The sequence below is a fragment of the Plectropomus leopardus genome, chromosome 9, assembly GCF_026936395.1.
Source record: "Plectropomus leopardus strain MGB_pleo_1.0 chromosome 9, ASM2693639v1, whole genome shotgun sequence".
NCBI lineage: Eukaryota > Metazoa > Chordata > Actinopteri > Perciformes > Serranidae > Plectropomus > Plectropomus leopardus.
The window spans coordinates 33,542,302-33,565,868 of NC_142184.1; the positions used below are offsets into that span (position 1 = coordinate 33,542,302).

General features: G+C 40.7%; 1 protein-coding gene across 2 annotated transcripts in view; it reads right to left on the bottom strand.

Annotated features, from left to right (window-relative positions):
* The window catches only part of lamb2l (laminin, beta 2-like), a 61,240-nt gene continuing 37,673 nt past the window's right edge, over positions 1 to 23,567 (bottom strand). For both annotated transcript variants that reach the window (XM_042492274.2, XM_088082582.1), the window contains exons 8-35: positions 23,209 to 23,411; positions 22,852 to 22,972; positions 22,071 to 22,259; positions 21,051 to 21,230; positions 20,791 to 20,903; positions 19,919 to 19,998; positions 19,649 to 19,805; positions 18,437 to 18,577; positions 16,747 to 16,908; positions 16,495 to 16,616; positions 13,737 to 13,857; positions 11,877 to 12,069; positions 11,602 to 11,745; positions 10,368 to 10,599; positions 10,115 to 10,278; positions 9,678 to 9,902; positions 8,549 to 8,763; positions 8,333 to 8,429; positions 6,595 to 6,967; positions 6,299 to 6,483; positions 5,862 to 6,109; positions 5,129 to 5,344; positions 4,876 to 5,020; positions 3,968 to 4,172; positions 2,470 to 2,611; positions 2,090 to 2,266; positions 1,775 to 1,940; positions 1 to 755 (exon numbers count right to left, since the gene is read on the bottom strand). In XM_042492274.2, coding sequence (XP_042348208.2) covers positions 619 to 755; positions 1,775 to 1,940; positions 2,090 to 2,266; positions 2,470 to 2,611; positions 3,968 to 4,172; positions 4,876 to 5,020; positions 5,129 to 5,344; positions 5,862 to 6,109; positions 6,299 to 6,483; positions 6,595 to 6,967; positions 8,333 to 8,429; positions 8,549 to 8,763; positions 9,678 to 9,902; positions 10,115 to 10,278; positions 10,368 to 10,599; positions 11,602 to 11,745; positions 11,877 to 12,069; positions 13,737 to 13,857; positions 16,495 to 16,616; positions 16,747 to 16,908; positions 18,437 to 18,577; positions 19,649 to 19,805; positions 19,919 to 19,998; positions 20,791 to 20,903; positions 21,051 to 21,230; positions 22,071 to 22,259; positions 22,852 to 22,972; positions 23,209 to 23,411 — 4,853 coding nt within the window. In that variant the 3' untranslated portion in view covers positions 1 to 618. The remainder of the gene's footprint in view (positions 756 to 1,774; positions 1,941 to 2,089; positions 2,267 to 2,469; positions 2,612 to 3,967; positions 4,173 to 4,875; positions 5,021 to 5,128; positions 5,345 to 5,861; positions 6,110 to 6,298; positions 6,484 to 6,594; positions 6,968 to 8,332; positions 8,430 to 8,548; positions 8,764 to 9,677; positions 9,903 to 10,114; positions 10,279 to 10,367; positions 10,600 to 11,601; positions 11,746 to 11,876; positions 12,070 to 13,736; positions 13,858 to 16,494; positions 16,617 to 16,746; positions 16,909 to 18,436; positions 18,578 to 19,648; positions 19,806 to 19,918; positions 19,999 to 20,790; positions 20,904 to 21,050; positions 21,231 to 22,070; positions 22,260 to 22,851; positions 22,973 to 23,208; positions 23,412 to 23,567) is intronic.

Genomic DNA, 23,567 nt, shown 5'->3' on the forward strand with positions numbered 1-23,567 from the left:
TTTACATAAACGGTATCAAATTTATTTGTCTCCACCATCACTCCTCAGAATGAACTTTGCTTACAAGAATACTTGTATATGTAATAATATGTATTTAATTAAGTTTCTTTTGTAGTAAAAATAGACACATTTAATTCCAAAAAATCAAGCTTCTCCATATATTTCTTAATAGGAATGTCATATTGTAAATATACTAATGTGGTCAAATTACAGCAAAAAAACACACAAAATCTTTTAAGAACTTTTGGTCAAAATAACAAATTTCTGATAACATAATCTGATATATCTCTTCTGTTTAGTAATCAAATATCATAAAACAAATATTCTCCACAGGTCATCCACCTGTTATAATAGCTTAAAGACATGAACACCATATAGGACAGTGTTGATATGTTGGAGTCAAAAAGAGATACAGTACATGGACAGAGGAAGGCATTTCTGTGATATAACACTTGACAGGTAATGTGTAAAACTTGATGCATAACCAGTGAAAGAATGGAGGTACCAAAGCAGTGCTTTATTTCCATGGGTGATGTCGTGTTTCTGTCCCAGTCACAGCTTCAGTCATATCTGCTTGGCTCTACAGCAGCAAATGGTAAACGGGGAACTGCAGCATCCTCACACACAGTTACTATACTTCTGCACCTGTTCCCGGATCTCGTCCCGCACCACTGTGGCGTTTTCCTTCAGCTGGTCCAGCTCCATGCGCTGCTTCTGCATCCGCTGCTCGTTACTCTTGAACTTTTTCTCCAATTCTGCAACACCGGAGAGGAAAAGAGGGTTCAAAAATGGGTAACAACAGGGGGATCCCTAACAGATGAACACTATCAGTGGTTAATCAAATTATCCTTTAGGAGTCATTAAAGCTGCAGTTGCTAACTTTTATAAAAAAATACTTTTTGTTTCTCCTCCTGACAGTGCTTTTCATGGCATTTGCAAGAATCCACAGCAGCTGAGTGAAAGCACCAAATCAGAGCCAATGAATCTCTAACGCATGCAGCTCCTAGTGTGGGAGCCGCGTTCACGTATGCGAGCTCACAGGGAACCAACGACAGCTCGCGGTATCTGCACGCCAGTATTTACATGCTATCTGGAAGCCTCCCGCACACGCAAAGAGAGACTTGTGGCGTTAACAGCAAGCAGCAAGTCTGTCAAATTTGAAACTATATTTTCTGTTTTTCTGTTATCCAATTTTTGTAACTTCTTTCAAAAAGACTGATTTATAATCCATGGTTGGAGTGTGTGTTGGTGTGCAGCTACTGCGAGCTCTTGTTGGTCTCACACGAGTGTGCATATGTGAACATGGCTCAAACACCAGAAGCTACAGGCTACAACGAGGCTCAAAACATGACGCCAGTGACGTTTCTCAGAACAACCTGGCACATTAGAGCTTCAGGACACTTGGATTACTTTGGACGAGCAGTATGGAGACATTTTGTGGTTTTATTGTGTGTTTTTTAACATTTGAAACCTGGACCATTTGCTTTAATCGTTTGGGAGATGATTGTTACTCCTTGTCCCTGTGAACCTCCAACAGTGTTTTGTGGACTATAAAACTTCACCTGACTTTCCACTGGCATGAGGGTGAGTAGATAATGACTGAATTTTCATTTTTTTGATGATCTATCCTTTTAAGTCCACTTTAATGTACATTATTCCATTGATACAACCTGACAGATATCACTATATCATCACAGCAAATCGTTCACAAAACAGCAGTGCAAAACTGTGCACTGCTCAACTGTCAGCGCTGAGAGCAGCTGCGTGTACTCACTCCTGAGTTGTTCTATCCCCTTGCTGGCTTTGTTTAAGAGGTCTTCTGCCTCCTTCTTCATGTCCTTGGCTTTCTGGTTAATGTTATTCAGACTTCCAGCGTCCCCACCGAGAGAGTCCACCTTCTTCTGCAGCTCCCGGTACCGGCTCTCTGTGTCGTTGAGACTCTGAAAGACACAATATTGTTACTTATGATTTTGCTTTATTTATCATAAAGAAATCCTGGCGCTGTTCACAATATTTTGCTTCCTTTCATACATTTTGGGCCGAGCACCAGGTTTGTTTTTTTTTTTTTTTTCAAAATAAAAGCACACACCTTCTCCAGTGAGGATGCTAGGTGCGTCGCGTTGTTAGCCAGTACTTTGGCTTCTTTTGCCATCTGTCTGTTCTGCTCCGTCTTGTTCCTCAGAGCTTCCACCTCCATGGAGAGGTTGTTCAAACGCATCATGACATCCATCTGCTTATCCTGCAGCTCCGTCAGCCTCTCATCCACCTTAAAAAAGAAAGACACATGAAGCAGAATTCATGGTGCGAATGGAGAGATATGGAAAAATACGGTAATTTGATGACGGCGAGAAACAACAGTGCTTAAAATAAAGTGCTCACTAGGCAGCAGCTTCTCTGACTGTAACCTGTAAGAAGGGAGAGAGTGTGAAACAAAGAACATGAAAGAGCTAATTTTCCAGTGTGCTCTACCTCAACTGTGGCATTCCTTGTGCTGTTCAGGTTGTCGTGGGCCTCCTGCAGGGCTGTGCGTGCTTTCTGAATGGCCTTCTCAGACACATCCAGAGCCTGCCTGGTGTTGTTGGCTGCATCCTTCACTCCCTCTGCTCGCTTCCTGCACAGTGCCACCAGAGAGTAGACAGAAAAAAAAAGTTATTGTTATAGTCTTAAGTAATGAGTATATGTTGTCATCAGTGTAGGAAATGAGATTCAACTTAATTAAAGGTTCTTTTTGAAAGATTCCTACAACATAAGGCAAGTTAGATTTGAAACTTTTTAGACCTACTGTACCTGTAATGCTACATGGAGACCAATTTTCTAATACCCAAAATTGAACAAGGACAGTTTTATTTTGCCCAAATGTTTATTGTAAAACAAAGAAAAAGCTAGATAACCTGTCAAATGTTGGAAAAATAACCCTTTTTAGAGTGGAGCTCATGGAAGACTTGAATATATTATATTATCATAAAGGTATCTTTTTAGTTTACCAACAGAATTGGGAAGTATCTGGCATTCCTGGTCTGTTTCTAGATGGTTTTGTTTTTCTCAGTCTGCATGTGAGATGGCACTGCTTGAATTCCCATCAAGATGAGTACAAGAAATTTATTAAATCATTTAAAAAAGTTCTTACAACGCAACGTCAGAAAAAAAAACAGTTAATAATATCCTGCTTAGCCTGTCTGAGTTTTTTTTAAGATTTTGGAAAGATTAATTAAGGCCTTAATTTTAGATAAATGAATTAAGTAAGTCTTTTTAAGGTCACAGAGACTTCAAAATTACAAACAAGTTTTATAAAAACAGCAACAGGAGAGGCACCAACAACACCCCCAAATTTCATAGCGATGGCACAAAAAGTGAAAACAGAAAAAGGTGGTGCAACAGTCTTAATATGTGTGTGTCTGTGTGTTACTGATAGTCTGGTGACACTGCACAGGTTTGACTGGTGCATCATCACCTGTGGTCGTGAACAGGAAATAAATGTCTTTGGATAAGATAAACTGACGAGTCAACTGCCAGAACTGTCAGGAGGACACGCTGCTAAAAACTTCAAACAGCGCCTACATCGTCCTGAGGAGATTTACATTATTAATAAAGTTACCGCTGCCATGCCATGTGCATAAATGTTCACTATACCTCAGTCGGTTCAGAGAGGTCTGTGTGGAACCTTCTGTTGTGTGACTTTTGCACCACACAGTGGACACACGAAGTGGTACAAAATTTGCAATATGTCATTTCCTGTGTCACTCACTCCACACAAGAAATAGGATCTAACTTGCGTGAGCAGCGTCCAGTGTTTGTGGAGATGCATAGACCAGTGTCTCATCACGACTTTTGTTTGGGCAGCCTTAAAGCCTGCGTTTCACACCAGAACTGTGAGGTTTTTTTGAAGACGAGTGAGATTGTTTTGCATTTGCATTTGTTGTGCATTTTCATTAAAAAAAACCCAACAAAAAACAGTTGCTTTACGTACTTTGCTTCTTTAGCTTTGTTGAGCAGCTCCTTGACTGTGCCGATGTGCTGCGAGGTTTGGTTGACGATCCCCTCGATGTTGGTGAGGTTGGAAAGGCTGTCCTTTATCTGCATGACCATTTTGTCCAGAGCGGTCCTGTTCGGCAAGGTGATGGCCAACACCTGTTGAGCAACTTTCTCTATGCTCTGTGGATCGGCTCCCTCCTCTGGACAGCAGAAGGGATGAAGAAGAGAAATATATAAATCAATTAAATACCAGAAAATCACTCCTGCCACTGTGTCATGTCTAGGAAATTATGTTGACTTGCTTTTTGTCTTGTGTCTATGTTGTCTTGTGATTTCCTGTTTTATTTTGAAATCCTAACTCTCCTCTCGTTTCAGGTCACTTACTTCCTCCCTTTGTGTGTTCTTCCAAAAGTGTGATTGTCGGCCCCACCCTGATGTCTCTACCTGTTCCCCCTTACCTTATGTATATATAGTCAGCGTCTCCCTTTGTCCTGTGCCAGTTTGTCTTGTCCATTGAGTCAGTGAACCAGCGTCATTTCCATGCCTAGATTCTTTGTCAAGTCAAGTCAAGTTTTGGTTTGTATGCTTCAGCTTCTCAATCAGGTCAAGTACCAAGTTTTGTTTGTTACTTTGAGAGATCCTTGTTTACAAGTGAAAGTAGTTTTTCCTCAATCAAGTGATTTTTTGTTTGTTAAGGTTTGGCTTCCTCTGTAGAGTAATTTTTAGTTTTTGCATTTCCTCTGTGTGAGAGTGATTTTTAGCGCCTTTCTTAATTAATGTTTCACTTTTCTTTGTTTGATACTTTTGCTGAAAGTGCAGAGGTTGGACTCGAAGTCGCTGCAGGTGCGTAATAATGATAATAATAATAATAATAATAATAATAACAACAACAGCAACACATACCAGTGAGGAAGTCTCTGATCTTCTTAATGAAATCTTTGAGCTTCTTGTTGTTGTTTTCAAAGTGGTCCTTCTTCTTCTGGGCTTTCTCCAGCGTGTTCATTGCCTGGTTCTTCACATCCTGAGTCAGGGAGGCAATATCCTGAAGCTGGAAACAGGAAACCAGAACGTCAAGGGACAGACAGAGATTCTTTATAGTCTCCAGTCATGACAGGTAAGAGGGGCACACCATCACACTATATTCAATAAAAATGACCTTTTTGGCCATGCTCTGCAGCTCCTCGTTGGCAGCGTTTACACTGTCAGTGGCGTTCTTGGCGAGATTCAGTGCTGCTATAGAGGTGCTTACTGTCCCGTTGCAACCCTCTCCTCCACATACACGATTGCCCTGATCATCACGGCAACCGGCACCTCCACATTGGCTGTCTGAGCAGCTGCCATTGACAGTGGCATTTCCGTGTCCACCGCATACCTGGAGGGAACAACAGTGCGTTATCATTTACATAAAATGATTGGACCGATGGAATAAGGAAATGAATAAAAATACAATCAGTGACCCTTTGTTTCTTAACTGGTCACCCTGTGTTACTTTGAATTTGTGAAGAAAACTGTTTTTCTTTCATGCCTCCACAGTGAACGAAGAATCCAAAAATGTGAAATGTGAAAGTCATTTGGGGGTGAAGTGTTCCTTGTTTTTGCAAAAACATCTCAAAATGGAACCAGTATTGTTTTCCAGGGTACTTTGAATTGAACCGTCAATAATAAAGATCCTGTGTCAGTGACTGAAAATAACACTTAAAAAACGCGTGTAAAATATTTCCTCTTAAATGTTTTTCTTTGATTCTGCATGATGGAGAAATGCAGTACGAAACAAAATAACAGAAAAATCAGAAGGTTTTTTTTGTTAAATAGATTATCCACTTCAAGATGATCGTCTTCCAGGACAATAAATAAAATAATGCATGAGTGAAACCTCCAGTGTCTCCTACCTTGCGACTGAGGTGGTGGCCTTTCTTATCCAGGTCGTGGGCTTTGTGCTGCAGCTCGTTTAATGATTTGTTCTGGGCAGCCAGAGCGCGGAGGAACTTGTCTTTACTGGCGTCCAGCAGCTCTTCAGTGATAGCTCGGGTTTCTTTGGATTGTTCCACAGGACTGACAGGACCGGACACTGAAGCGTTGCATTTCTCCTCAGCTTCCAGCGACTCCTGATAGTACTTCTTCACTTTCTCAAACTGATCTGTGAGGAAACAAGCGCTGGTATTTATAGTATTATGTATAATACTTAATATCAGAATTTCTTTCACAATATTTTTGCTTGACTGAGATTCAAATAATATACATTTATGTTTATTACTTTTTTCTTTGCAGTCATGGGGTATCACTCATGTTTTTTAATGTATGCTTATGCTGTTTTTAAGTTTGCTACCTGCAAATCCTGAGGTGAGGTAATCATCCAGCAGGCGTCGTTTGTGGGCCAAAGTGGTGTTGATGTCCCGCAACTCTCTCTCTAGGTCACTCAATGTGTGCCTCAGTGCCCCTTCTTCTTCTGCGGTTGTATTTAGCTCTCGGGTGACGCTCATCAGACGCCCGTCTGTCAGAGCAATCTCAGCCCTGCAACACATAAAACAGGATATTTATAAAATGTCCAGGAGGTTGGTGGCAGGTAAAAAAATCAACCTAACCAAACTCAATGAACATTCAAACACTATGTGATGTCATCACCTGAGGTCATCGATGCTCTGTCCAATCAGCTGGTGGATCCTGTCCCTGTCCTCCCTGCTGATTAGATCCTGCACTTGCTTCAGCTTCCTCTCCAGCTCTTTGATGCGCGTGTCCCCGACTCCCGGCGTGACCCCGCTCTCCAGGATCTTCTGCGCGGTGTACTGGATGTGATCCAGGTCCCTTTTAATCTGGCATACAGCGTCATCCCACAGCTGGAAGCACGGGTGACACTGGACGCACTTGGGGAATTCGCCAGTGAAGCCACGAGCGCATTCATCGCAGCGCTTCCCCGCTGCTCCTTCCCTGCACTCGCACGCCCCCGTGGATCGGTCGCACTGGGCCATCTCTGAGCCCAGTGGGTGGCAGTTACACTCTGAGTGGACGGAGGGAGGAGGGGATAGAAAAAAGACAAGAGGGGGGGACACAGAGAAAAAAAAACCCATCAAAATGGTCTGCAGGTCCAAAGAGTATAAGACAAAATCTAGTCATGTCTTAAAGAACACGGCACAAAGGGTTTTTCTCCAGATTTATCAACAATGATTACACAGTGCATGATGATGTTAAAATATTTAGGTTTTATATATTAAAACCTATAAAAGGAATCAGGCCTTTGTGTGGACACAGGCTGAGGATCTAAGCCGCTGCTGAAGCTGAGGTGAACAAGGCTGGATCAATTCATGACAGGAAGCCAATATATCGCCTTTTATGTGATAGATTGGAATTTTAGTTTTAGAGGCGTTACCAATGGCCATAGATCAAAATGCATGTGGACACTGAATAGGCCTACAAGCAATCAGAACAACGAAACGTCACATAGTCTTTAGTGATAGACGAATATAACCACACTACAGGATGCAGAGATGAGCTGTGATGGTGTAGCATTAATATGTGATTAAGTGTTGCCATTTTTACTATCAGAATTTTAAAACGGACCACTGCGCAGGATTAAGGGGCATTTTGTGGTGTGGCCTGAGGATTGCAACCAGCTAAGACTTCTCCCTTGTGATAATTGTGAACTCCCGGCTAGGAATCTTTAAGTGTTCATTGTTCAGGATGTTTTTACCGTTAGCCGAACTATCCATTGAGGTCTCCTCTCCAAAAAGAAATCTACCAGCTAATTTAAAATGGTAAAAATGCAGATTTTTTTTTTTTTAATTAGTTTTTCTGATGCCGTCCAGATCATCACAGAGGAGCTAAAACATGAAAAACTGAATGGGCCTACAGCCAGAGTTTGGTGTATCTGCTCTGAGCTACGGTAGAAAAAGGCGGTGTAACATGGCAGACTGTGGATGAGAACTTGCTTCCTTATGTAGATATAAACAGCTCATTCTAAGGTGACAAAAGCACAAGAATTAGACAGGAACGAAAACATACTCATCATAAGATATTGCATTTATGCCAATATCTCCCCCAAAATCCCACACACTGAACCTTTAAATGGATAGTTCCACATCAGCTGCAGTCATCTTGAGTGTTTTAAAAAATGCCTCAGGGTTGCTCCTCTTAATTAAGGAAAATTTGGTTAATATTAGCTGTGGTGTTCACGGTGCAAGGTTGCGCTGCGTTGCGATGCCAAAAATGACATCATCACATATTTTGCATACGTTGAGCAAGTTGTGAGTCATCATCTGAAATGCACCGTGCAATAGATCAACATCTGTGATTGGTTTCTTCTTCTGCCAGAGCAAAGAAATCACAAGTGGTATTTATTCATTAATATTAGCACAAGGATAGTTACCTTGACACTGCACCTTCGGGTCTCCCCAGTGAAACTGCTCACACTCAGTACACTGTTTACCTCCGAAGCCCGGTTGACAGCGGCACTGTCCTGTGAACTATAAAAGACAGATTCACAACAAGCCAAAGTCAGAAAGACAAAAATATCTACTGAATAAGAAGACAAAATTGCTTTTTGTTTGAGTTCACGTTTGCATTGTACTTCATGCCTCCTCACCATGTTGCAGTGAGCTCCCAGGGCGTGTTGTGGGTCGCAGCCACAGGGCTCACAGCCTCGGTCCTGACCGTAGTTCCAGTGGTTAGGAGCACACTGATCACAGTTGTGGCCGGCCACATTCTCCCTGCAAGAGCAGGCTCCAGTCTGCCGGTCACAGTGACAATGTCCATCACTGCAAGCAGACTGGACGGTGCCAGCAGTCACACAGGTGCAGCCTGAGTAGAGAAACATGAATTCAGTGCACAGACAAAGAGGTTCTGCTCTGTGCGTTCAGCATGTTTTCACGGCACAGGAATACATAGACAGGTTTTAGTTGCTCATATCCAAGGCAACTTACTTATATTGAGAGAAATTGATCGGGGGGTTACAATTCAAGGGGAAAATTTAATTTCAAAATGTACAGTGTTCATAGACCAGGAGAAGTTTTTGTTACTCAATCTTCTATTGAACAGTTTTAATGTGGAGCTAAAGCAATGTCCAAACACAAACCGGTTTTAAAATAATGTATAAAAACATGATTTTCACAAAGTACAGGGATGAAAAGGGGGTTAGACAATGACCAGGTTTTTTACAGGGGTTATTATTTATTTATTTTGCTACTTATTACTTATTTTTCTAGTTTATCTTCTACTTTTTTCTAAAATTAATAATGAAAAATTATAGATATTTGATTTGGGGTATGTGGGTGTATGCATATTTGTGTTTATTTAATTAGAGTCTCTGTTTAAACTAATAGACACTGTCAATTTAAATTCACTGACTTGTGGAGAAAGGGTGGGATTAAATGAGTTTTCGCTTTCCTTTTCGAACATGTAAAGCAAGTCATCGTGTCTTTGACCATTTGTCTTGCATTCTGTTTTTCATTGTCTGTAAATATTACTTCTTTTGTCTGTTTGCTTTTGTGTAATAATTTCTCTGTCCTTTTTTATACATTCAAAATAAATCCAAATCAAATCAAATATTTTAGTTGCACATATCCAAGGCAACTTACAAGGAACTTAATGATACAAGTACTGCAACTTCAGCCTTGCCAAAATAAGAAGAAAAAAAGTTGGTGTCAAGATAAAATTTGAGCTTTGCAATCATATAAAACAACAAAAACAGGTCCGCTTCTACCATGGTCACTCACGTCTGCAGTCGTGGGCTAAAGCGTTGCCGTAGTAACCGTGTTGACAGTGGGCACAGGACGGGCCGTCGGTGTGGTACAGACACTTCAGGCACTGGCCAGTCCTGGGGTCACATGACTCGGGGTCCTGAGTGTCGATGTTGCCGTTGCAATTGCAGGGGAGGCACTGCCCACCGGATTGTTCTGGGTTGCCATAGTAACCAGGGGCACACTGGTCACAGCGGGGCCCTGGGGGAGAAAAAGGGAGAACATGACAGTTAGCTTAAAGGTGCTTTTCACTGATGTGAGACTACAGTAGAGAGTTTGGTAGTGGATATTAATTGCAAAGTCAGTCACAGTTTTTATGGTTTTGTATACTTTCAATGAGTCAAGGTCAGTTGACCAACAGAATATTTAAAAGTGGTCAAAAAATAAAATAACACTGCAGTGTGAACGCCTACCAGTGTAGCCTTGTTTGCAGTCACAGATGATCTGGTTGGAGGTGTGGTCAGCGTGACAGGACAGCCCGTTAAAGTGTTCTGAGCCGGGGTTACCAGGACAGGGGCAGGGCCGACAGTGCTCGCCTGAACCAAGCACCGGGTTCCCAAAGAACCCATCCACACACCTGGGACGAATGACGAAGACATTTACCATGAGTCTGATAACCACAGACGAAGTTAAGTCAAGTCAAGTCTGAGCCGGAGTGATTCTCACCGCTCGCACAGGTGTCCTGCTGTGTAGTCCCTGCAGTCTCTACACTCTCCGCTGCGGGGGTCACAGAGGTCCGCGTGGCCGTTACACTGACAGGGGCTGCAGCTGGGAAAGCCCCACTGGCCTGGCTGGCAGTCTGAGCACTGACGCCCAGTGGCTCCTGGCTTGCACTGGCACTGGCCTGTGACTGGGTCACACTGGTGGCTCAATGAGCCGCCTGGGTGGCAGTCACAGGCTGGAAAGGAGAAATTAAAGGGATATCCAGTGTTTTTCTACTGCATCGGGAACAAAAAAAAAGTTCTTTCTTTTTACATGAATAGCACATCATCATCATCATCACTAGCAAACAGAGCTACGCAGCAGTTTCATTAGCACCAATCACCATCAAACCTACACAGCTAAACTCAATGCAAAATACGGGATTAAATATTACTTAAGAGTTAATCTAAATTGGGACTGATAGAAATGTGATTGGAGGACCTCTAGAAAATGACTTTTCTCAGCAAAGTCAATATTCCATTTTCAAATTTTGTATTGGTATCTGATTTGGAGTCAGGTCTCATATTTCTGTCCAAGCCCGACCTGAACCTGACAGGCATTCTGTTTTATTGTCTGAACCTGACTCGAGCTCGATGCAGTTAATGGAAGCTGAAGCAATGAATATTTCCTGCTTGAAACAGACTGTGTTGTGTTCATGCATCTAAACAACAAACCCAAGAAGTGGCCCAGCACAGACAGTAGGTCTATCATATGTGTGTATTTTTTAGGGCTGTCCCAAATTCCATTTTCTGGGCTCCGGAGCTTCGCCATTAATTAATCAACAGTGAATAATCGGAGAGAGAGAAAGTGGGGCTGCAAGGCAAATTGGTTGGCAGTTTCTGTACAAGACACACCGAGGGACGCAGCCTGCTTGCCGAATCTGTCATGCGCGAGATGACAGACAAACAGAAGGAAGAATAGAAAGAGAAGTGGTGCGAGGAAACATGCCAGCCCCAAGCTTCTAATACATGTTTTAATATAAAAACATTTTATTTTATGAAATATACTATTAGACCTATTTTTTCAGCACAAATTTGGATCAGATTAGAGTCATGTATTTAATGTAAATACATTTCAGGGAAATTATGAGGAGGACAGCATCTTCAGCTTTGATGTCAGCTTTGGTATGACCTTGTGGGACTGACAGTGTTGGGTAAAGGTCTTATCAAAAGACAGACTGATCAGCGAACAGACTCACCAGTGCAGCCATTCACTCCAAAGCCGTAGGTTCCTGGCGCACACTGGTCGCAGCGTCGACCCATCACATTGGGCTTACAACGACACTGACCTCCCACCTTTCCACACTCACCACTGAGGGAGCCCTGAGGGTCACACTGACACGCTGGATACAATGCAGAAAATATCAGCCAATTATTATTATTTCAAAAGCAACCAAGTATTTGAGCTATCAATAAGTTTTAACGCACATTCTCTAAATCTGTGCTTGTTTTGTGTGTTTCTCGATGTACTTACAAAGAGCGCCATCATGAATGATGGATGAAATACTGCAAATGAGTTTGGAGCACATCTCAGCCAGGGCGGGCATCGGTGTGATCATAAAGGAATCCAGACACATGTAACGAATCATCTCATCCCGCCGCTCCTCTGCCTCCGGCTCGTTACCTTGGAAACCAGGAAGCTCAGTGTATTTGGGGATCAAAACCAGCTATTAGGAGAGAAGCAAAGGTTTAAAAAGAAAAGGATTAAATTGTAGTTACAGTTAATGTCTGGGAGTATGAGCAAAAGGAGGGAGTAAAGCTAACTTTGCTATTGCAGAAAAGACAGAAAAATGTGACAGAAAAGAAAGAAGAAAGAAAACAACTGTAAAAGCCAGAGATCTGTCCACACTTTTTACAGAAATGTACTTTATACTGACAGGAATGACAGTGATTAAAAGGAGGACAGTCAAATACTGCACTACCAAAATCAGTTCATGTTTTAAAAAGACACTTCAGTATCTTTAAAAGTTCCCTAAAGAGACTTTCTTAACTTATTTAGAAAATCTAATTCCAAACTCTGATATAGTCAACATTTTGCATTTGAATTTTCTCACCACAAGGGGGAAACCTCATAGTGAGCAACATCTTGGCAAAGTCACTTCTCCTGAAACAAGAAAGCTTTGACTCTTTAGCTCTTTTAATTATGAGAGCTAAACTCACAGAGCAAAAGCACATCTTTACCTATCCTGTTAAAATAGGTGTGTCAGTTTCCAGGTTTTACTACCCAGTGACACACTCTGGTGGAAGAGGTACCACTGTAAAAATACCTTCTTACAGGTCAAAGTCCTGCATTGAAGATGTAACTGAAGTTAAAACTATGAAAGTATAATCAGGAAGATGTACTTAAAAAAGGGGATGCCCAAACGTTTTACCTTTGAGGGCAAACTTAAACTTGACAGGTCAAAAAAAAACATGTGTTGTATTGTGAATACGCAAAAATAACTCTAGAATCCAAAGTTCTTTTCATTGAAATGCTTTTGTCAATGTGCCATTGTCTCTGGCTCCATTTTTCGTGTCTCACCCATGCCAGGCTGTCCTCCTGCACTAAGTGTCACTGTAGATTAGGAAAAATGACTTATAATTTGGTATCCTACATATTTAAAGAGCATTTTACCTCACAAAAAAATGAAACGGCATGAACAATGATTTATATTATATTCTTTAAACCTTTTTTAATTTCTTTTGCTAGAAACATTTGGTGGGTCCACTAGAACCTTATGGTGGGCCAACTTTGGTCTGCACATCCCACTTTGAGCAGCCCTGACTTAAAGCATTAAAGGTTTAAGTACTCACTGCAGACAAAAGTCCCTTTTGACTGTTATTATTATATCTTAAGATCACTATTACTCATGCATGAATGTAAAATCAGGATTTTACTTTTTTACTAGTCCGTTTGATTTTTCTGAATTTCACCTACTATTCTTCTATCCTTCTATCAGACTGGAACTAATGATTATTTTCATTATGGATTCATTTGCTGAACATTTTCTACATTAATTGATCAATTGTTTGGTTTGTAAAAATCCTTTAAAAAAGTTATCAGCCCTCAGTGATGTCTTAACAACGTCCAATCAATAATATAACATTTTAAAATGATTAAATCTATATTACAACTATTAAAATATTTATGGTGAAAAGAAGCAAATATTTACATTTAAGAAGCTAAAGCCATGAAATGTTTTTACATGAAAATGATTTGACTATCAAAATAGTTGCTGACTAATTTTCTACCAATCAAGTAAAAATTAGGTAGCTTAAGTTTAAACGAAACATGAGCTCTAGGTTTTGTTGGCAAAACTCTTAATTTGTACTAAAGGTGTCGAATAACTCTCACCGAGTCAATGAGAATGAAGGCAGTGAGGTGTCTGTGTGTGACATCGTGACGCTGGAACCGGATTGCAACCACGTAACGATTACTGGGCTCGAAACAGAATGGCCTGGGCATTTCGATGTATCTGTAAAAAACAATACACAACATTTAAACAGATAAACCTAAACATATACCACATATTCACTCATGTCAGAGTTTGTCCCACTCCTCTCTGTTTTCTGTTTCTCTCTCCTCTTTTTTCTTTCACTAAAACTTGATTGACGCAATTAAAAATGTTTCCACTTTTTATCACCTTTGCCTAATGTGACCAATCAGCAAAAGCTATGGTATACTTAAAGACCAATGTCATGAGTCTATACTGTTGAGCTGTACACAACTCCATTCAACTCTATAATGCCCAAATGTATGTACAATATACAATCGGGCAGTATTTTAAAAAGCTGAGTGACTCTAGAAACACAATATGAAAGACAATTCCTTTTTATCTTTTTGCAAAAAAAAAAGAAAAAAAAGGAATTTCAACTTAGGGGAAATATTATAAATATTCTATTTTATTTATATACATTTATATTTCAACTCAATTCCTGTTGACTATGACGTTTTGGTGGTGGGTTATTTCCTTCTTCCATATCTGACTTGTCCATTTTTGTAGCAGCGAATGTTCGAGCTCACTTTGCTAATTGGTTTTGGCTGATGGACCAACCACAGGAGAAAACGGAAGGCAAGCTATGGTCCGCTGAGACGGCCAGATCCGGGCAGGGCATTACCTCTTAGTTCCAGATGAGTTCAGACTCTGAAAGCCTTTTCAACAGAGTGAAACTAAACAGTTGGGCTTTCCTTGTTCTTTATCCTATATCCTACTTTCTGCTTCCCTAATTTCATGAATACTAAGAATAAGTAACACTTATTGTAGCCTAATCTGCAGTAATCTGACGTGTTGACCTTGCAACAGTGCATTAAGCTTTTCATATCAGAAGATCAACATGAGGTAAATAAGACATTGTAATGACAAAAGGCTTTTAGTGATTTTCTTGTTTAAATAAATCAAATGAGTCTTTAAACAAGCATTCAGACAAAGTGGCAACAGGAGAGTCAAAAGTAAATGTGACTCAGGTTATAATGGAAGAAATAAAATTATCTTTATAACAAAAAACATTTTGAGGTGAGGCTGTTAAGAATGTCTTTAGTATAGGACAGAATCAAAGCTTGACCTGATGTTGATGCAAGATGAAAAGTTAAAAGGAAGACCAAAGTTATTACAATTCATCCTACGGGGAACATGAATGTCTATTCAATACTGCGGCTGGCAGTAGAGTTCGGTGATTTATCATAATACTTGATGTACTGTTCCATTAATTGACTTTTTTTTAAAGAAACATCATGTCTAAATTGTCATGTCATGTTTTTAAGCCACCGGCACAAACATGATACGTCACACACTCCCCAGCCAACCGAGACCACTCTCTTGGGTGAAAGTGTGTGAGGTGAAGCTTCTTTTTAATTTTATTTTTTTGGATCTGCAGGGCTCCAGACTGCAACCACTTTATCACATTTTGCAATCATGGAGCATCAGAGCAATAAATATAAAAATAACTGTATTTCTACCGCCTAATCATCTCAAAATCATCAGCCATCAGTCTCAGAGTCATCAGCCACCAGCCCCTTTCACCAGTGTCTGGACTCCATGGGGAGATTTATCTTGCTGCCACTCAAATGTCCCAAGAGCACAAGAAAAATGCCCCTCTGGTGTCACAGCACCAAAGACGTATACCTTTATATCTTTATTTATTAAAGACAGCACAAATCACCTGTTAATCAGTTCACCCACATTCTGTATTAAATGTTATCTTCACTTCATACATCTGTCTCTCCTGACTGAAATATATACATGTATTGTGTATCATGATAAATCCTGAAATAATTGGGATATTATTTACATATAGGCCATATTGCTGAGCCCTAGCTGGCAGTGTCAACTGCCAGTCAAACTACACATCATACGGTATTTCTTAGCTTCCTTTAACATCAGACAGATGAAAAAGAAATTGCTTTGAAATTTCTCAGTCATGACTCCTATTGATGACACACTGATATCTCCATTATCTTTGATCCTTTAATGACCGGGGGGAAAAACTAAAATCATAACAGTTTTAATATATGAATATACAACATCTCTGCTTGTCTCCTTTTTTTCTCTTAAAACTTTAGTAAACAAAGCTGCTGCCTTCCTTTCATATCACTGTAGCTGAGTCTTACTCAGGCTTTTTGGCATGTTTGCCCTGCTATCAGTAAATCAATAGTAAAGAAATACCCCAGGGTACAGTCAAATAAGAATACAAATACTGTACAGACCTGAGTCACACAGAGCATACAGGCCAGGGCAGGTTTAAGAGACAACAATGTAATGATGCAATTCTTCCTGAGCTATAAAACAAAACCAAACATATTAACACCTGGAATACTTTCAAGATTTTAACAAACATACAGGCTAAAAAGGCCCCCCTCTCTCACACACACACACATGCACGCACACACGAAACACCCACGCGCACGCACACACACACACACACACACACATACGCACGCACGCACGCACTCACACACACACACACACACACACACACACACACACACACACACACACACACGCACACACACACACACACACACACACACACGCACACACACACACACACACACACACACACACACACACACACACACACACACACACACACACACACACACACAGTTATGGTACCTTTTGCGGTGCGGCAGGGCCACTGTGTAGAGCTGTTCAGTTGGAAGGAGGTTTCCACACCGAAGACTGGATGGCAGGTGCACAGATGTAATGCTAACTATAGCCTCCCAGTCCTCTGTGGACTACACGCACACACACACACACACACACACACACACACACACACACACACACACACACACTTAGTTTTAGACCTTTAGAAAAAAGAGTTTTACATCTTTCTTTTACTTTACAATCTACACGCTCACATACCTCAGGTTCATAGCGGATCATGATGTCATACTCCATGGCGTAGGGGATGTTGTCGATGGTGAACACCAGGCCGGCACCATCTTTGACGCGGGCAAAACCAGGTCCAGTCCACGTCACCATGTGGCTGGGAGTGTGCTCTCTATGAACGGTTCTCACATCCGGCTGAGGGAGGCAGACACATTACCAGAGGACAATTTTTTTTTATTTGTTTTTTTCTTAAAACAATACTTACTTCTATACTATACTACAGTGCAGCACAGTACAGTACAGTACAGTACAGTACAGTACAGTACACACAGCTTTTATGACTAGTGCTGCTTAATCAATCATATAATCACTTAGCACACCAATCAGTAATTAAACTTAATTGCTAATAAAAGATTAATGGTGATAAATAACCATGATCTCTCATGAGTGGCCTTCCCTTTGTAGATTTGCTGCTGTAGACAAGTTATGAAATTTCCCTGTTCCAACATAAACATAACATGCATACAGCTACAGCAGCTACAATAGCCCCATCCTTCTCACGACTATAAAGTACAGTAAGTACATTTACTCAAGCACTGCACTTAAATGCCATCCAAACTGTTTTGGTCTCAGTCTTTGTTTAACTTTCAGTAGCCTTGACTGCAACCAGGATGTCTACAGATATCAGACACTTAAATCTAATGCTTTTTAAAACCTCTTCAAGATCATTTTTAACCAAATTTAAGACAGTTTTTTGTATAAATCGTCTTTTTCCTATTGAAGTATGCAGGTGGTATTAAGATAAATAGCACATATGTTTGTGGTAGGAGTCAGGTTTTATATAATATGGTTATCAGAGTAAATCTAATCTACATTTTGACAAATGGTAAGCACAAGCACAAGTATAAAGTAAAGTATTGGTAGATTTAAAGGTTTGTAACATCAGAAATGTGGACTTTCAGAAGAGCTTGTCTCATTTTGATAAAAAGAAATTTAAAGATGGCTAAGTTAAATAAAGAGACACATTTGTGCAGGACATTTTAAGACGTTTTTAAGGACTGATAGATAGATGCCCTGATTACAACACTGGACTAAATATCCCCACACTTCATATTCAGCTTGACTGGCTCGAAATGACACAATTAACTTGACAGTCAAACATTTAATTAGGCTAACAATCCAAGTGGTGCATACAGCACATGACCATAAATCCTAAAAAATGTAAGCTTTCAAATGTTGTACTGTACATGTAAACACAAAGGCTACTCATTTAGGAGTTTAATGATCATGCGGAGCCAAAGCCTGACCCTAAAAACTACTGCTGGCTGACAGATTCAGGTCACTTCCATAACTACCATTAACATTTCTGGAATAGGTCATGGATACTCCATTACTCCATTAACTCAGCTGCTAAAGCTTTTAAAATAAACCTTTATGGATAAACTGCTCAGCTAGTAGTTAACCTCAGTCATAGGCTCTCAACTTGGAGGTCAGGCGTCACAAACTGACATATCTTAGGGGTTGGGAATTACTAATCAACATAGTGTTTTTGTTTTTTTTACCTGTTATCGGTCTCGTTAAGTACTTATAAACGGTATCGGTACTGGCCCTGAAAAACCAACATCAGTCGACCCCTTCTCACTTTATCATGCTAACCCATTGATTCTTCTGTACCCTGCCAAACCATAAATAAAATCAGTGTCAGTTAAAGCAAATATCCTACTGTTTGTTGAAGCTGGCGGATCCGTCTCAGGGCTGCCCGATGTTGCTGCGAGTTGGTGATGCGACGATGACGCCGGTGCCTCCTCAGCTGGTTGCTGAGGTGCTGAACACAGTCGGTCTCTGCCTGAGGACGAACTTTGCCCTGAGAGGAGAGGAGAGGAGAGTTACAACTTACAGAGTTTCATCCTGCCCAACCCTTTCATTCCGAAAGCAAAAATGACAAGACACAGAAAAAAGAGCCATGCTGTGCTGAAACTGCCAGAGCGTCACAATTATAGTAAATTTTAAAGTAATTAGTTGTGACAGGTTGGTATCTCTGCCACTGTCTGCTATTTTAATGGGTCACTTCAGCTGCAGTTTGAGTTCTGTACGGAAATGCAGGACTTTGACTGTATCCTTTATATTATCTACCTCTTTTTTGTCCATCAGCGTGTACACTCAATTTCCACCTAGCGTCACTTAAACAAGCAATGCCCCCTTCTTCCCCTCCCAAACGTGTGTGTCTAAGACGTATCCCTTGTTGCACAATGTCTTGCACTGCTGCCTTTTTTTCTCATAACATTCTGAAATCAATACTTGACTTTTTTCCACATTCCTGTTGGAGGGATGTTCTAAGTGCGGGCTGTCTGAGCTTGCCCGAAGGTCTAAATAGAGAAGTACAGGGGGTCTATTTAGAGACCACAGGACGTGGAAGGCAGTGGAGGAGAAAGACAGAGACAGTATGGAATGTGAAAGCGGGTAGAGAGATAGTGTAGGACAGAGACGGTGATACAGGCTGATGAGATGAGTCAGTGACAGCAGGAACAGGCTTGTCACAAAAATGTTGTGCAGTAAAATTGAAAATAACTGAGTGTTAAAATACAAGGTCAATATTGCAAAGGGACTGGGAGGAGGACATAGATGTTACATGGGCATTAAATGCTACTAAATGCTCCACATTTAATAGCTACAGCTGTTATTTCATTACATATTTAATCACTACCAGATTGCATACTGTATATAAAAAGACTTGAATCTGGCCAAATATGAGCATGGAATTAGTCTTCTAATCTCACTCTCAACAAGAAAAAAATGTGTATATGTTTTAGTCTTTGCGTCTGATTCTGATAAGCCTTTGACTTGATGTTGGCAGTTTATATTTCACCACATCCCCAGTGCCCACACATCCCAGAGATCTGTTAAGAGTCTGAATCATAGTGACTTGCGTGCTCACCGGCAGTGCAGGGTCAGCAGGGGAGTGCCCAGTTGCGTCTTCGGCCTCGAATTTGTAGTAGTCCAGCGGAGCACAGAAATACCCGGGCTGAACCTCTGAACACTGCCGACCAATCAGATGCCTTCTGCAGTCACACTGGCCATTCTCCATCATGCACCTGAAGTAACAGACAGAGGCAAACTCGAAAAGCTGAAGACTAGCAAAGAACAACACATTTTGCTCTCGAAAACACGTTTAAAGATAAATGTGTAACATTTTAAAAATCTGTACCTGTTATTGAAGGCTCCACCAAAGTCACAGTCACATGGTCTGCAGCCAGCCAGGTCGTTGCTGAGCCCCCAGTATTCAGGCTGCAGGGATGGAAATCAGTCTCAAAACCAGGAAGTCTGTCATGTGTAGTTTTTACTCTCTGTACTGTTTCTGAAGCTCTGTTGTCCTTGTGCAGCTTATGCAGTTGTTATATTACTATCTAATATCTGCTCCATTATGCTGACAAGATAATTGTTTCCTATTGTTGGCTGATGAAAAGAGAGCCTCCACTTCAAAATTGAGTTAATACTTAAACAGTGTAACAACAGGTCAATTGTCTAGTGACACAATGGCTTTCAAATGTGCAACAAAGTATTAATCTGGTGAGGAAAACATCACATTATGAAAGTAGAATTATTGCTTTGTGGTTGTATTCTCAGCCTCTAGAAACCAGTGAAGTTGCGCTTACAGTTTGTATCTATGTTTGTGAAAACACAGATGCTTCACACACATTTCCTCCTCCAGCAGCACAGAAAATCTATTCAATCAGCACAGTTTTAAGGTGGACACCAAAGATTAGTGTCACTAATTCAGCATTTGACCAAACATCTTTCCCTCTGTTCCTGAGATATGGTGATGAATAGCGGCCCGAAAAGCATTTTTGCAGAACATTATGGTGTCAAAGTAAAGTTGACTTTTGAACTTTTGACTATAAAAATGCAGCAAAAGGCCGAGGCTGGTTTCGAACCTGCGGCAGCTGTGGCAAGGACACAGCCTTTGTACATGGGGCACTGCGCTATCCACTGAGCCACCAGGCGCTCAAAAAATAATCATTTTTGGAATATAATATCAATAAATTAATATGAATATTAAAAGGTACAGCTGTCACTAACCAGACACTGGTTGCAGTAGCGACCGGTGACATATCTTTTGCAGGAGCAGTCCCCACTGATCTGGTCACAAGGAGCTCCCATCATGATGATGCCACGGGGGTCACAGTTGCAAGCTGATGGAAAAAAACACACACAGAGAATGAGATTTTCAGATCTTAAATGCAGATTATGTGGTTTTAAATTCCATAACACCATGAATCTATTTTCATCCCTGTGCAAACATGATGAGTTTTTATTGGCAGACAATCACATATACATACGTTGACAACCCAGCGGGTCATTCTGGCTGAGTCCGTAATAACCTTCCTTGCAGTCGTCACAGCGCGTGCCTTTGACGTTGGCTTTGCAGCGACACTGTCCTGCGATCATCCCCATGTCAAGGTCAGTGTGACTGTCACACACTCCTCCCTCCAAAGAGCCGACCGGGTCACAGTCACAGGCTGGAGGTCAGATGGAGAGTAAAGGGGGAAAGGAATGAGAGAGAAAAGCAAATAACATAAATGGGAAATGTGAATTGACAAAGGAAGAAGAGAGAAAGGAAAAAATAATTTGGGAAGGTTTCAGCTTCATAACTCAAGTCAATCATTCTGATACATAATATGCCCACACACACACACGCTTACCACAACACAATGTGTGTGTGTGTGTGTAATGTAATACTTGTTGTGTTTTTTTTTATTTTTTTTATATTTTCTTAGAGGTGTTTTTGGTTTAAGATACAGTTAATAACCTTCATAAAAATAAGGTTTATCATATCTGCTGAAACGGTCACTGTATCCACTCAGTATACATGAAACAGATGATCTGTGAAAAAAGTCTCCGCCCTCTCAAGTTGCTTCCATTGGCATAAGCTAGAATCCACGGCAGATGAACAAAAACAACCAATCAGAGGCAAGGAGACTAATGCAGTTGTAAATAACGTCAATCTGTGCGTAAACTGTAGTCAATCAGTCAAACAGATTCTTGATTCATATTTGAACGGCGCTGCCCAGCGCAGTTCACAAGCAGTAATTGACATCTCAGCTGAAGACTTCTCGGCTCTGACTGGTTGTATTCTTTCAGCTGCTGTGGATTATTGCAAATGGCATGAGAAAGGTCACAATACGGAGGAACATGACTTTTTTCACAGATTTTTTTGTCTAATCAGACATAAATTATTTTCTTATTTGGAGATTACTATATTCCGATCTGTCTTTATTATTTCTGATAAGACAAAAAAGACTGTTGTCAGCAGCAAAATTTTCCAGCTGGCTAGAAACATTTTAAAACAAATGACTCACCGACACAGACTCGTGGGTCTCTAATATCCCTGTTAGGGTCTTGGTAGTAGAAAGGTTTGCACATCTCACAGTTGCGTCCCATGGTGCTGTGCAGGCAGTCGTCACACACTCCTCCACTGACATTGCCCGTGGCCAAATACACCGCCATGTCAAAGTGACATTGGTTTGAGTGGCCATTACAGTTACACTCTAGAGACGCAAACAAGAAATTGAACAAAAAAAATGATGAACTCATTAGACAGAAAATGAACATAAGCTTGGCTATAAGAGGTAAACAAAATGTTTTCATTAGCAGTTGGAAAGTTACCTATCACATCATCTCATCCTCAATTTATCGTTTTAAAAGTAGCAGAAAGTTTAATGAACCAATGAGAAACTGCAGGATGGCCTTTTTAAAGGAAACAGCTTCTCAGCAGGAGGCAATAATATACAATACCCCTAAGATATATACAATAGGCAGAAGTATATTAGCAGTACATCAGAGATTACTAAACTGTACTAAACTAAATGAATTTTTCGGCAGCTCAAATACACTTAAGAGGGCAGATGATGTTGAATACATTTCAAGTTAGTAAAATTTCTAACTCTTTGTAATGATGAAGACAATGTGTGTATGTGTGTGTGTGTGTGTGTGTGTGTGTTAGTGTGCAACAATGGAGTCATAAAGTCAATAATTTAACACTGTCAAGCCTTCAAAAAAAAATGTTACAAAAGACAACAATTTGTGAGTTCTTGCTCATATTTAAATTTTGTGAGACAGTTTATGTGTGTGTGTTCTCACCTCTGCAGGTGTGTGGGTTCTCCGCCTCTGCTGGTCTCCAAGGCAGGTCATTGTGGAAATGTCGGCAGCGCTCACAGTTTAAGCCCTCTGTATTATGTTTGCACACACAGCGACCGTGGATCTGGCCAATCACAATGTGGCAAAAAAGTGTTCATGAAGGCATTGTCAATTATAATAGCATGATAATGTGTATTTAACAGTGCAGACAAGTTAAAGTTTCTCTTATTTTCAATCAAACTGCTCTTCTTGCCTTTCATGAAACAAGTTTCTGTTTAATTCCACAGCCCATGAGATTACTGTAGATGACCTGAATGTAGTAACAAAATCCTTTTTTTTCATGAAAGTGCAGGAACTTACCATGCCATTCTCCCGGGCCTCCACTCCTGGCACCGGGGCACACTCTGAGGCGTGTCCATAACAGAAGCAGCTCCCTCTGACCACCAGCTCATAGATGGCATAGTAATACTTCTGCAGGACATCAAAGCGTCGGTCCAGCAGGTCGTCTCCCAGAGTGTTGAGCTTGGTGAAGTTTATACGCAGGTTGGTGATACGCAGAAGTTCTGTAAAGGATTCATTAGATTTGATTTGTTAAATTAATATAAAACTCAAATCCATTAGTATGCAAACATTTTGTTGAATAATTAATGTTAAAATGTGTATTAGGCTAAACATCTGGGGAGCAGCATTTTGTTTCAACTTAAAACAGTATTTCCACT